At 43.9% G+C, this 15,069-nt stretch overlaps 1 protein-coding gene across 1 annotated transcript in view; it reads right to left on the reverse strand.

The window, feature by feature from the left end:
- The window catches only part of EPHA4 (EPH receptor A4), a 103,397-nt gene that overhangs the window by 40,382 nt on the left and 47,946 nt on the right, over positions 1 to 15,069 (reverse strand). Inside the window, exon 5 of the mRNA XM_065640495.1 lies at positions 7,748 to 8,086. Coding sequence (XP_065496567.1) covers positions 7,748 to 8,086 — 339 coding nt within the window. The remainder of the gene's footprint in view (positions 1 to 7,747; positions 8,087 to 15,069) is intronic.

Genomic DNA, 15,069 nt, shown 5'->3' on the forward strand with positions numbered 1-15,069 from the left:
AGCGAAAGGAAACACGCTGTTAAATAGTCCAGAGCAAAGCTGCAGGACCGTATCTTCATCTCTGTCAGTTTGGTAACTATTCATCTGTACCAACATCACTGAGACTAGAATCTGATCAGATTTCATGCCTCCCAAAAGTAAATTTATATAATTTAAATATAGTCAATGCTACCCAGTCCTGAAAGTAAATGCTGTTTTCCCCAGGAGGATATTTAACTAATGTCCATTTTCCATAGCAAACCATGAGATCTTTTTTAAAAATGTGACCAAACCTTTCTTTAAATGCTGCAATTACTTCTTGGCACTATCTGACATGCAACTTCTCTAAGCTGCTCACTGAACCTTGAAAGTCAGTTATTTACCAAGAATCTTTAGAAAGCACTTTTTTTTTTCCCTTCCGACCAAGACTTGTAACCCCCACCTTGAATACAAATTCATGGAAATGGGTGGTGCAGACAGCTTTGCCAGCAAGCAGGCAGTTGTTATTTTAATTATGATTTCTTTGTGGAAAGCTGTAGTTACATTAAAATAATAATTTAATCCCTCCCAACAATAGTTTTCCCAGTTTTGTTTTTGAGACGGGAGCACGTATGCTTATAACTACGCATTTATTACAGATCATCAGTTAAAGCCTGTGCAAGAACACAGAGTTGTTAATAAGAAACTCCCACTTGCATCTGCCAGCTTGGAGAAGCTCCTTACTCAGACACATTATCTTATACACATAATTAAACGTTCAGCAGAAGAAATCTGAAGTGGTCAACACATGACATCTCTGAGGCTCTGAGAAATCCCACGCCAAACACTGAAATTTGCCAGTCCAGAAGTATTCCTGTTTGCTTCCATGCAATTCCCAAATTTCTTGTGCTGGGATCACTTATCTTCTTTGTGGATCTCCCACTGCGTTTATATTTGAAAGGTCTGTGGTTTCCCAAAATACATTATTTGGTTTGCTTCAGAAGTCCTTGCGGTAATGCCCTTCAGTGTAAATCTTCAGACAGCAAAACCCAAAACAGAACAGCCTCGGAGAGCAAGGGCAGAACGCTGCGGGTCCTGGTCCTGCACAGCCCGGCAGGTCACCTCACCGACCACAGCAGCAAAAACCTACAACAGCTGACAACTTGACCCATCCTTCTGCTTGAAAATGTGTGTACGGGGTGGACGGGGGGATTGCTGCTTACGTCTAGCACATAAATGTGAAGCCTGAGAAACCACACTGGTTTAGATTCAAAATAAGAAAGTTGCATACTATTAGCCTGGAATTCTGCAAGATGCTGCAACAAATCACTTGGAGTGTCACGCTCACGGATCACCCCTTTTTCAAGTCCCTGCTTACTAGTTTTGAATCTCTTTGCCTATTGAATTCACGCTTGAGACGGCTCCATTTGAAGAACAAGGACACTACTGATCCATCATCGTTAGAACAAACACCTTTAAGGAAAAATTAAAAAACCCTTTTGCAACTTCCCTTTTCCATTACTCTGACATTTTGCAGAAAAAAGAACGCAGCAGCTACAAGTATCACACACACATCCCATGCTCTGGACATCTGGCGTGTATCCAGATGTTTGCCAAGAGATTATTTTAAATCAGGCTGTGGGGAACTGGGTGGCCAAGGTGCTGTGACTGTTTATACACACCCAGCTACGTGCATGAGTTTCCTCCTGGTTTGTGTGCCTGTAAAAGGACTCCTGGAACAGGCTATTTGTAGCTTTTGGCTGCAGGGAACAAGTAACTGGAAAGGGTGGGATCGTGGTCGTAGCAAGTACTTTGGAAAAAAAAAACAAGTGAATCGACTCCTGGATGTCTATGAAGGCCACAGCCACGGGCCATGGTGCCCAGCATGGGGAGTGCCACGTGCTCCTTCGTTTGGGCAAAAACACGAACTTGCCCACATTCACAGCTTCCAGGTTAGGCTGTTGTACACCTCCCAGCTGGTCCAAAACACGCGCCTAGTAAGAGCCTGTCCCAGCGCCTTGCCCGCCACAACGCCCAGACCTCACCAGCACCGCCCGGGGCTGCCACCACCCGCGGGAGCTGGACTGGAAAACCCACCAGCCAGGAAAGGCGACCTGACCTGCACCAGCCTCTCAACATCCTCTGCAGGCACTAAGGTGATGTCAGAACAGAAAATGCTATTTTAGAGGGTCTGAGAAACTCTGACACAACTGTGTGATGAATCCTGTCTTTGAGTTCACAGAGCTCCGTCCCCGGCTCTGTGGAGATGAAGTCTTACTTGGGGTTACACGGGCCTTCGAAATTGTGTTTCAACACAATAAACAGGTTGTCACCAGGCCTGCACTAAAAAAATAAATTTTTTGCAAGAACTAAGCATAAAACTATAGCAGTCTAAACAACTAGAGACCTTGCTGGTTTTGAAAACAAAATTAACTTCTGTTACCACCTCCCTGTTGATAAGATTCTCAATATGCACATAAATATCACCACATATAAAATCAATAAATGTTATGTTCCCTCTCAGCAAATAGAATTGATTTACTGTTATTCATACTGAAACCAGGACTGTACTCAAAGAACATCACGGAGACTAGAAAATCAGATGGACAGATCGATCTTCAGAGTATCTATTAATTTTATTTTCCAGTACTAGTTTAAGGGGATTCATGCAGTCACCCAAAGAAAGCTCTGCGACTGAAATCTACTCAACAATGTCTTTTGATGTTTCACTGCAGAACAATTCTTTATAGATAAGTTATAAATATCCAGGAAAGTAGCACATTAAAAAGAAAATACTGAAAAGCCTTCAGTTTCCTGGGCTTGGCATGTGTTGCTTTTGATCTGCCTGAGCAGCTATTACTTTGTCGATATGAGGAGCGCACACTGACCAAGGGCAATGTATCCCCATGAATTTTTACTGACTGCAAATTTAGCTCTGCACAGGCTAAGCCACGCTGGCAGAATGTAAGACTTTCTATGCATTTTCTGTGCTGTTCTGTACAACACGTGAGGAATGCTAATCAGCATTTGAAAGGAAACGTGGGCTTTCAAAGAAGATGCACCAAAATGCACAATGGGAATATATATTCCCCTACCAAAAATCTAGTAGAACTTGTGAGTCATCTGGAATCAAATAACTGCCACTTCTTTCCCCACTCCCATTTCTAACTTAAAACAAAATCATCCTCAAAGGATCAGGATATTTCAGATTTTTTTTTTCCTTTTAGTAACGGAATTAAGAACATAAACAACGAACAAGCCTAAAGGCTAAATAAACCTGAGTAAGAGCTGACATTTTCCTTCCCTGCACCAAACGTCAATATTTTGGGTTCATCACAGTCTGGTCACCACAACTGCAGCCTGTCCCAGAAGAACACTCGATTCCCGCGGGTCCTTTCAGCAGCGCTCAAGTCCTGGTGGCACCGTGACCCATTTAATTCCTGCCTGGAAAGGGAGCGGGGGAGCCTGCAGGGCTGTGAGCGGCGAGGCCGGGGAGCCGGCAGCAGCGGGGAGGATGTGGCACAGCAGCCCTGCCGCGCTGCCGCCCCTGAACCCGCAGCCTCACAGCCAAGGTGTGCAGGATCGCGGGGACAAAGGAGCCGGGGAGAGGAGCGAGGACAGAGAAAGGGAAAAACGGGACAGAAAGCCTGAGATGCAAGAAAGATCAGGTTTTGATCCTCAGCACAGGCAGCTTGAAAACATCCAGTCTGATGCAATGAGAGAAAGAGGAAGTTTATTTATTCATATTGCATTTTCATCCTAATTGGCACATCTTGCCTCCCTCTAGCTGTGCTGGACCACTTAAGGTAGCATTGAGCCCAAGGTAACCTAACAACGTAGCAAATCAGCAGGCAGGCTGCTTATTCAGAAATACCAACCATTTTAACTCCAACACGCAAAGGAGGAAGAAGGACACCCATTCCTCATAACATGCGAACAAAAAGAAGGGCGGAAAGCAAGCAACATGAGTTTGGATTTTAAATCTGATGTAGAGCCTGTGTAGGCGCTCCACCCCGCACTGCTCCCCTGCCTTACAGATGCCTTCAGCATCCTTGCAAACCCGGGTCCATGCGGTGCTGCCCCTCGGACACGCACAGAGCAGCTTACGGCGAACCCGGCTGTCAGGCTGAGACTCAAACAGCTCGGCTGTAATCTTTAATAAAAATATAAACTGTACAGTGCCTCTTCACAAAACCAAAGGCTTCCTGCTTGCTGCGAACAAGGTCTCTTTATTGAGAGATTTACTTTTAATTTTGAACAGCTTCGCAGCATTATCCTTAGGGGGAAAAAAAAAAAGAGCATGGAGATTTTTGAGCTATTCAGTCAACTGCTTGGTAGGGTTTCTCAGTGAAATTAGCTTCTCCTAGCAGCATCACATGAGAATTGCTGGTTTGTATCTCTTCCACAAGTCATTTCACATTTTTAAAAGATGGGCAAAGTGCTGATTTCATTTGATCGAAAACAGCCACAAAATTCACCACTCCTGGTGAAGTCCCTTAATACCAGCATTTCCCAGTACTCATTGTGGTAAGGGCACTGGCTCCAAGTTTCAACAGCTTAGTGTTCCATCCTTGGACTTTTTTTTTCCTATTACGTCTTATATGGGAAGAGAGTGGCAGTTCCCATCTCAAAAAAATTAAAAAATTATTATACTAAACATGTAGAATAGCAAGCTGAATTCACCATTCAAAATTCTTAAAATGCCACAACACTGAAGTATTTCAGACTAGGAGACAGAAATTTTTACTTGGTTCGAAGTCTGCAATTTAGCTTCTCTCTTAAAAAAAGAAAAAAAGCCATAAAACTCAGGACTCTTTCAAAAGAAGCAGGAAAAATACTTTTTCTAGTGCTTTTTGATCCTACTTTGAATGGCAAAAGCTTATTTTAATTTAAACATTTTTCTACAGTATTGGAAACTGAAAAGAGTTTCTAAATAAAGGGGGAAAGTAAACTGCCTCATTTCATTATCTCCAGAAGTAAAATGGCAAAAGCAAATAAAAAAAACACCTGTGCCTTTCAACTGCACCTTTTATGTCACTGCAACACATTTCTTCAATTTTGTGCTGAATATACCAGTAACTGATTTCCCATTGCTTTCTGTCTGTCTCCAAATGCAGATCGTCTATAGGGGCTGGCACCAATGCAAGCAAACATACAAATACACGGATTTCTGGTTCTAACATTTCTGTATATTTTCGTCAAATTATATGGTTGCATATTTGCAAGGTCAATTTGAGACTGCTGTTAAGAGGAAGGGTTTCCTGGTCCCTTGCCTATTTATCATCCCCACTGAATTTAATTTGAAGATACACCTCTTGCAAACAATTCCAGCAAATTCCCCAGAATATGACCCAAAAGCACTGCTCACATCTAATGAACTAAAGAACCACATTAACAAGTTTTTTTATATATATATTAAATGTTGGAAAGCACAAAACAAACAAAAGCAAAAACAATAAAGTTGTTTACAGATTTTCAGTATTGGTAGTTTCATTTTTCTTGGGAAGGAGTGTGATTAAAGGAGGAGCTTGGCTCTGCTCTGAATTTAAAAATTTTTGCTAAGAAACCGAGGTAGCCTTACATTAGCGTAAGAAACGTGCAAGATGAAAACCAAGCCCATGCCAGTGTTCTATTATGACATGATCTCTTTATAATGAAATATAGTGGAAGAAAATGAGTGGCACAAGAATTTTAATGCACCCCAGATGCACATTTACAATGATTAAACAGATCAGTACTTGTAAAACCCAAGGGTCCAACTTTACAAACCTTTACTCAAGCAAGCAGTTTCACTGAAATCAGTGAGATTATTTGCATATATAAGGACTATTTATCTCAGTTGAGATCTGTAGGCTTAGGCCACACATTTCTATTTAGATCTTCTCTGCAGCGGAATACACAAAGTTGTATGAAGAATGGGAGAACACTGGCAGCTCAGAGTTAATTTTCATTTGTACCAGTACGGTTTTCTCCGGCCCTCTGAAGCATTTGATAGACTGGGCATGTTTCATAATTGGATATGTTGGCAAAAATACAAATTTCCTGATGTGAAGAACTGCTACTCATGGATAATAAACAAAATCAATTCTTATTTGCATATTCAATCAGATTTCGGTTTGCATGTTAAAGCATAAGATGGTAGAATTTTCACACGGTAGATGGATCCCACTCACTTATTCATGCATATATGCATCCACTAATCCTTGCACATGCCAGAATCAGTCAGAAATACTCTCTTTGCTAGGCATTCATAGCACAAAAACACTGTCCCTGCTGCTGTTCTCAACCTTCTCTTTTCGTATAGCCTATGACAGCATTTACCCGCAGCTTTCTCCCAAGACTCTGTAATAGCCCTGGCTCTCTATTAGTCTTTTCACTAGGCAAAGTGATAGTTTGAATTTTTGAATCATAATTTAAAAGGGATGCTGTCAACTGTATGTGTAAAGAACAAAAACCACTGGACCAGATTTTCAAAGGAGCTTCAGCGTGGACTTGACAATTTTGCTTGTAACTGTCACTGCAAAATTGAATGTATCTTTCACTGTTAATATTGAAGTGTTCCAGACTACCATTAAAATTTGTAGATTTAGATGATGCATACCTATTTTTCGTGCACATCTACTAGGAAACAGAATTCAAAATATTTATATAGTCCAGTGCTATCAAAATATACAATATTAGTATTGTCTTACACACCATAAGTCTAACGATAAACAATAACCCGGTAAGCTATGCTCTAAGGTGCTGAAAGACTGCAATATCTGTGGGACTTGAAGGCAATCAGCACTGTGAGCAATTAGATAACAGGTTTGACGGTCTCGTAGCCAGTCTGACAGTCTGGATATCTAATTTGCATGCAGAAGAGTGTCATATTCAAATGTATATAATTTTGTGCATTAAATTAAAAATTCAGCTGAAACCCTGGGCTTGAAACCCTAACTAGCTGCAAACAAGAAATGTTTTTGCGTAATTAAAGAAAAAAAATCATACGAATGGTCATCAAAACTAAACTGCAATCTGCTGCAGCAGCCTTTACTAGGTCAAGCACAGGGGACTGGAAAAAGTAGAACTGCCTAGGGTGTCTGAAATAATCAGGTATACGCAGAAATGGTATTCGCTCTCCCAGATGAGTGAAATGCAAAACTCAGCCAGCACGAAGATGAAAGCTCATATAGGATTTCTAAAGTAATGCCAACTCTGATCAATTGAAACGTTGTTAGCAGCAGGTTAAGGAGGTATTTATTTAACAATGGGAGGGAATCTAATTGACTTTGCAGGGAGAGGAGAGAGAGCAGGCAGGGAAGGGAACGGCAACTCATTCCTCTCTGAATCTTACATAGCCCTTTTCAGAAGGAGGCAGAAGCATAACCCTGTGCTCCCCAAGAGCTCATTTGCCCTCTGCAATCACCAAGGGCACAATTGTGTCCGTGTGCAGGGTCTCCCCTACAAAGGGCCGAGCTGCTGGCGGCCCTGTCTCTGTCCCCTTGTGTGGCCCAGGGCCACCGGGCTGCTCTGCTTCTGCAGGATGAACGGATGCCTCCCCGTGTCCTCGCAGCGTGCTGCAGCACAGCTCTGCTCCCAGCCACGGGAGTCAAACCCTCCTCTGTTATTCTAGCCGTAAAGAATTTAAACTATCCATCTAAATAACCAGAAAATAAGGGTTTGACCCAGTTACGCATTTTAGGCCTCCTTGCATTCATTTGCTAATGCTAAACGTAATGGAAATCACAGCTTTCCTGAAAAAAACTGGCAGAAGAGAGAGGAAGAGAATTTGTGTTTAGGTTCTTACCCGCTTGGTTAGTTGTCACAGTGACTGACACCGCTTGGTCCTGGCTGGGATTTTGCTTGGACACTCCATTCACCGCCCAGACTTCAAAAGTGTAGTTCGTGTGTGCCAGGAGGTCGGTAATGGAGACTTTGGTGGTTTTCAAGCCGTTCTGCTGGGGGCTGAAGTGCACACCGCTGCCACAGGACCGGCAGCGGCCGAGGTCGCCAGCACCGCACCTCTTGCACACCACGTTGTAGGAGATGTCTTCACGACCACCTTTGTTCTGGGGGGGGCTCCACTCCAAGTTCACCGACGTCTCATTGACATTGGAAATCAGGTTCTGGGGAGCAGATGGAGGGCCTAGAAAGAAAAGTCAACGTGTTATTAGTAACTAGAAAAACCTTACATAGTGTCTTCAGACTTAGGGTCCCGAGTGATACCGGGCGCCTGCACCTCCCAGTTACGTCAAGGACAGCAGAGACCGCAGAAAATTTTACTTCTCTTTCCCTGTGTTCTTAATGAATGTGAAAAATTAACTCGTAAGTCAAACTCTGATCTTTTCAATCTGATAAATTAACAGTATTTTCCAGCTCTAAATGAGCCTGAAAACCCTGTATTACAATTAAACAAGAACATGGGGTTTTTTTCACGTTCACTATTTATACTTATTTGGAAAAACTTAAAATTTATATATTTTACATTCATTTTTCCATTATCTCCCAAGCAAGGCATCATATGCACAACTCTTGCTTCACCTGGCATTTACAAGGTCCTCCATTACCTACAGGCAGATACTCACTGAAATTGTTGATCTCCTGATATTTTTTTCTTAAGAATAGAAGTGCAATATTTTCCAGACAAACTGAAGTCAGATCACATTCAGTGAACGCTGAAGCCCGTCAAGCAGGGAGCTGGACATGACACTTTGGGATTCAGGAAATAGATCTGAGTAGAAAACTAAGGCTTTGAAGAAGGGGGGAGAATAAAGGTTACAACAGGGGAATGCTGGAGAATATGAAAGAATTGGGGAGGAAAATACAGTGAGCAGCTGAAAGAAGAGCTGATCCCGCCTATTCTGGGGTAGAGCATGAGGGTGCTCTGACTACCCATGCAATACTTTGGGACAGGACATAAGGTAACTACTGTATCGAGTAGAAATGAAACAGTGAGACCCAACCTTGCAAAATGTAACGATCCAAACCAGAATACAGTAAAAATAGCAGTCCTTACTAATTACTCAGACCTTTAAATGCAAATATTATTACCAGAAAAATACTGGAAATAATGCCATAGAAAGTCACAAATTCGATTTTTATTCAAGACACAGGAGAGCTTGTGAAAGCTTCTTAAATTTTATCAAAATACATTTGATGGTTGGAATTCAAAAAACATTCAACCAGATCTCCTGGTAGAAAACGAAGGCAAAGTAAAAGCTCTGGCAAATTTCATTCCAGGTTTTCCATTTCTGTTATTTGTCAAATGTTACAAAACTGGAAAAAAAAATTCAGCCAGCACCAACAGTTTCATTAAGTGTATAAATAAATCAATCATAATCTCTCATACGTCAAAGGCACAAAAGCAGCCATCAGGGTCAGATGGGACCTATGTACATTATGGTGAAATTCTGCTGAAATTACTAAGTGACTCAAGCATGGCAGTGAAGAGGTTAAGCCATTAAGAGGTGACTATGATGAAGATTAATTCTGCCTGCCTCGATTCATCAGGTGCATCTAAAATGCAGCCTGAGACCTGAGCTCACTGTGGAGGACAAGGGTTTGAGGGCTGCACCACGTCCCTGGGTCTGTGCTTGAAGCTGCCTGAACACATGTTCAACAGGAGTCAGGACTTTTATTTAGGAGCAGGTAGGTTAAGAAAAGAGTCTTAAATTACACTGAGGTCAAATGTATCTACTTATCTTCAGTACCTAAATGAAAGGCCTCTGCTGCAAGAGTAGCTGAACAAGGATTGTCTCTCTGTGCTCACTTCAGAAATACAAAATTAATATGTTCGTTTTGAAAAGAGGGAAATCCTCTCTTCCTGCCAAACCTCTGAAACAGTCTCTGAGTTAATGGGGGCTGACAGGTAGAATTACTGCAAGAAGAGAGAGCCAGGGCCAGCCCCTGTGACGGGGAGTCCTCCTGCACCACTGGCTGCCATTCATGGCTTTTATTTATACACTGGCAGCATTTAGAACTCCTAAGGACAAAACCCTTTTACTCAAAGATCAGTTATCAAACACAGCGAGAGATGTTTCCTGCTCCAAAAACGCTTAGAAACTAGCAGAGAAAGAAAATGGAAAGAAACTGTTTTTAATCTCTGTTCATCATGTGGAAAAATGAAGTAGAGAGCGATACGGTGAGATGACAAGGGCACGCCAGACATGCCTTGCACATCTGGGCATGGGTCACAACTCCCAGCCCAGCGCGGGGGCCCTGTGCCCAGCTCTCCTCCTCCCAAACGCTGGGCTTGCCAGCTCCCCTGGGCAGGAGAAAGCGGCCTGTCCTCACCCTGCAAATACACGAGCCTCTTCCTCAAAACACACTCTGAGTGCGATGAGGTGGAAGACACTCCTGAAACCATGAACTCGAGCAGCAGCACAGGAACTGCTGAGCAGGAACTGATCTAAATCCCATCTACCCCAAACTGCCTCACACCAGGGCTCTCTCTTCACAGCAGGCAGGTGCACAAGCTGACAGCATTTGTCCCTCTGCTCTGTCAAGGAGGCAGGAGAACAAACAAAAGCCTCTGGAGGAAAGCTCGGCCTCAGTGGACTGCAAGCCTAAGCCCACGCTGGGTGGTGAAGGTCTGACCTAGGCGGTGGGAGCTGAGGACATCAGTCCTCCCAGAGGCCCTTCAGCACTTCACAGCAGCGAGCCCTGAACAGAAACTGCTCCTGTGAGAAACGGCAAGAGCGTTACAGCGAGAAAAGGCAAAAGGCGTTTTCTTACAGAGCATTCTCCTGCTGCAATCACACCAGTGAGAGCATCGACTCGGAGCGCAGCCACGAGAGCTGAGATAAGGTGGTGCCAGCGCAAACACCTCCCCGAGCAACACCCGGCTCTGCCAGGGCTGCCCTCATTGCAGGGGGATGCTCGGCAAACAAAGTGCTCCACAAGGAAGGGTCATACTGCCACAACTACGGTCTGAAAGAGGTGCCTTTTAGCTCAGATATAGCAGCCAGTTTGGGGTTAAACTCAGACTTACTCTGATGTCCATTAAGATATTTTCCAAGGCTCTAGGTCCAGTTTCACGTGGGAAAATGTGCCAGAATAAATCAAGCTCCTCAGAAGCAAAAAGTCAGTAATTAGTATGTGGGACAGGGCACTGCAGCGTCTAAACAGAGACGCAATGAAGCAGAAAACCAAGGAAGCAGATGCTTGCAGGTCACAGAGATGTGTGCACCACCTCCAGCACGAAAAAGGAAGATGTGGGGGAGTCACCAAATGGTGGGCTGACATTATAGTGAAGGGAAAAGCAATTTCTTCTCTTTCTGGAGTATAGGTATCAATGGAGCTGTTGGCACTGGGAGTGGGGAATCATTTCGGATTGAAGGGCCCGGTTTCAGATGTTGAAACACAGGGCATATCTGCTCTTTCAATGCTGATCAGGATTTGCTTTGTTTCTGACAACAGAGCCACTGCCACTAGATGAGAAGAAAACCCTTCTAGAGCTGTGGCAGGCTGGAGGTGCCAGTCAGCTCCCAGATGAACCCAGCGAGCAGGATCTACCTGCAGAAACAGCGTCCTGCCAGCCAGACCACCCCCGCCACACAAACCCTCCATCCTCGGGCAGAAAACTCTAGTTGTGGGGCAGATGAGAGGGGAGACAAGGAGCTGTGCCTCTGAAACACTGGTGCCAACTTCTGTGATTTTTTTTCTCAAGTGATTTACATCATTTACAGCATTTTCCTTAGAATTCCTGCTGATGGAAGCATGCTCTTGCATGAGCCATTAGGCACTCTGGAAGCATGGAGCTAACACTGCCATACTGCCCAGAAGAGCTCAAAATGTGACAGTTCCTACAGAAATTAAAAAAAAAAAAAAAAACCAGACATTTTTATTTTGAAAACAACTAATTTTAAAGCTCATTTTATGATGTTAGGAAGCCAGATCCTCTTGCTTTCCCTGCCCGAGACAACAGAACCCAAGGAATGGATCTGCAGAGCCGCTCGCGGTTCTCCTGTCGGGGACTGCAAGGAGGACACGGTTTGACCATGGGGCCTGACCACAGGATCCTCACCCAGCCCATTTACCAGCACCCTGAGCGGACATGGCGGACTCCTCTGTGGGAACACAGGGAACGGAAGTTGTTAATTTTATTCCTTCCTGGGGTCCATAAATCTCACTTCACAATAAACCCATCAAAATCAACTGAGCCATGAAGCAAATGGAAAGGCCCTGGGTGGAGCTGTTCATTGTGTGTGTCAGGGCTGAGGGAAACACTGAAGAGCCTGTTTAGCAACAAACAATCTTTGTCAAGCTAATCTTGCTATCTTCCTCAACCCTCCTATTAGATTTACTTAAATGTATTGGGCAATGCAGATTGTTTGGTTTTCTCTTGCTGCAATAAGCTATAGCCATTATATCACTCTGTCTCTTTCACCCACAGACAGATCTGTCTGTCTTGAGGACATTGTCGTATCCTATGTCAAATGAATATTCAGGAAGACTAGAGCTTTTAAGGGGTTAATAGCATAAGCATGACTTGTACTAAAAGGATTGATATATTTTAGCACTCACCACAATCTCAGGCTGCACTTTAACTTTTCATCCATCAATATTTCTCTCCCTCCCTTCTTACAAAATACTCAAGTCCCTCTCCAGTGAGAAGCCTCCCACACATCACTGCAAGACTGACAAGAGCCCTGATGAAAACCATGACGAGGGCACCTATCAACACCTGATGGGCTCTCTCCTACCTTCCACCCCACAGGAGATCTCCATGTGCTATGTTACCTGTGTGCCAGCTCTCTGTGCTCATAGTAAAGGACCTCTGTGATTCACACCAGGGATCAAGTCCAATCTGAGCACCAAAGTGACTCACGTGCACCTTCCTCAGTGAAGAGCCAGTAATGAACTTGCTGTCCGGGACTGAGGTACACCTGTGGGGTGCAGGTGGTAAGGGGCCACAGCTGTGAAGCGAAGCAGGCTGCAGACTAACACTGGGCATAACGACGTTTCAGTAAACTGCTTATTTGCAAGGAAAATAATATTTTCCATTTAAATCAGCTGCCCTACACACTGAGGCATCATCAGAGGTTGTTGGCTCAAAGTCTGTCTGTTGTTCAGGCACCATCCTGCTGAGGAGGTTATCCCACAGCCCCTCTCCTGCCTCCACAAGATAACAGTACAAGTGGAGAAGGTTCGACCTAGTGGAACTGGCAAAATTGTTCGGCCAGGGAGGTCTATCCTGAATGCAATGAACAATTTCAAAGGCAAATAGCATGAAGATGATTAGCTGCAACCAAGCAAACATGCCTGCTGCCCGCAGGGATGGGTCGCGCCCAGCCCTTTGTGCCTGCCGAAGGACAGCATGGGCAGCGGGACCCTCAGCATGCCCAGGGACCGGGTCTAACCAGGCTGCACCAGCGGCAAGCTCGGCACCGCCGCCGAGCCACCAGCCCAAAGGCAAGTGTCTGCCCCCTGACAAACTCTTTACCACAAACCCACGTCAAAGGGTGTGCTGTAGCTGGGCTCCCGGAGCTGGAGGGACTCCAGCGAGACAGACAGACAGGCACGACTTGTCGGCTGTGCAGACAGACTCCAACCAAGCCAGCCCACCCTTTCTCCCTACAGCTGTAAACCCGACCGATCTACCCAACAGAAGAATACCTCTGGAAACTAACCCTGGGATCTGAGGTTAGAACTCTAAGTGCACTGTGCTGGGGAACTGTATTTAAATGGTTATGACAAAAGTTTTAATATCCCTGATTTTACATCTTCCTTTTTTATTACTGATCTGCCCAGCAAGGTGCTTCTCTAAAAGTCTCTGTGGGTGTATGCAGTAAATTCAATTACAGTTTTCTACAACTGGACCAGACAGACTTGTTTGACATAGAGAATATTGTCTTCACTAAACCAGTTAATTTAGTTCAGCAACAGTGTATGGTTAGGAGGTGTGGATTAAAGCATGGTGAAAAGAGAAGACAAAAATGATTCCCAGCAAAACAGCTCCCGAGTGACTTTGTTGTCCCATAAAATGACGAGAAATAAGGAGGACCTTGCAGCTTGGTTCTCTGCTGTCCCAGGCCAACACGATGCCAGAATCCCACTTTTAGACAACTAGCAGGTCCAAATTAGGGGCAAACAGCTTTTGTTCATCAAAGTTATAGGTGAGTAAAAAATTTCTTTTTCCTATTCTCAGAGATTCAGTGGACAAAGCACTGAAGATAATGTTGTGGGCTTTGGTTTGGCCAATTTTATCTGACCTGAGTAGCCATTCTATACTATTTTCTTAATTTGAAAAAAAAAACCCTATCGCAAAACAAGCCAAAAAACATGTCGGCGTAGGGTTCTGACACTTAATGCCTTTAAACTGAATTTAGCACTTCTGAGAAACCCACTCTGATGGCACCCAACATAAAGCTCTCTCTAGCCACAAACAACTGCCTGCCCACACTCCTCTGTCTTAGCATGTCCCTGGCAGAGGGCTCCTTACCAGGAGCTCCTTTTTTTATGCCAGCTTAGTCCTCAACCATTAACAGTGGTAGTGGATTATTTTGGCAGCAACATTACCCATTAAGGACAAAACAGATATTATCAGTATTTGGACTCTAACCACATCTCTTTACTACTAACCTATGGTATGGTTAATATTTACTACCTTGAAAGATGTATCTGTGGGAGGAGATCTATTAAAAACACAAGCCGAAACCCACACTCTCCATGGAAGTGCTAATGGAGATATTTCAAATACACATCCTCAAGAAGGCAAGCCTTCGCTATGAACATTCTGTCAGTCACTAAACCGGTGCATTTAAAATGTACCCTCCTTCAAAATAAAGATGCTTTCAAAAGATATGTATGTGGCTAAGTAACAAACAGGATGAGGCTTTTGAGCCCTGGAAGGAGAAAATTATTAAAAATATAATTCACTCAGTCTGTGTGTGCATGCGTGTAAAAGCACATTTCTCTATCAGGTAACGGATGTCTCTGCAGCCAAGGCAATGGATAATTATTTTCAAGTGGGTTGTCACCCTGCATTCAGTCTGCGTTCACCTGACAGTGTGAAATCGGAAGGAAGCTTCATTGGCAATTCCCACCAGACATCAGAAAGCCTCAAGCATGTAGGAAAGACTTTAATCTTCTTTAACCATTCCCACACTCTCCTTGAGGAAAATATCA

Source organism: Caloenas nicobarica, chromosome 8 (assembly GCF_036013445.1).
Source record: "Caloenas nicobarica isolate bCalNic1 chromosome 8, bCalNic1.hap1, whole genome shotgun sequence".
In the NCBI taxonomy this organism is placed as follows: Eukaryota; Metazoa; Chordata; class Aves; order Columbiformes; family Columbidae; genus Caloenas; species Caloenas nicobarica.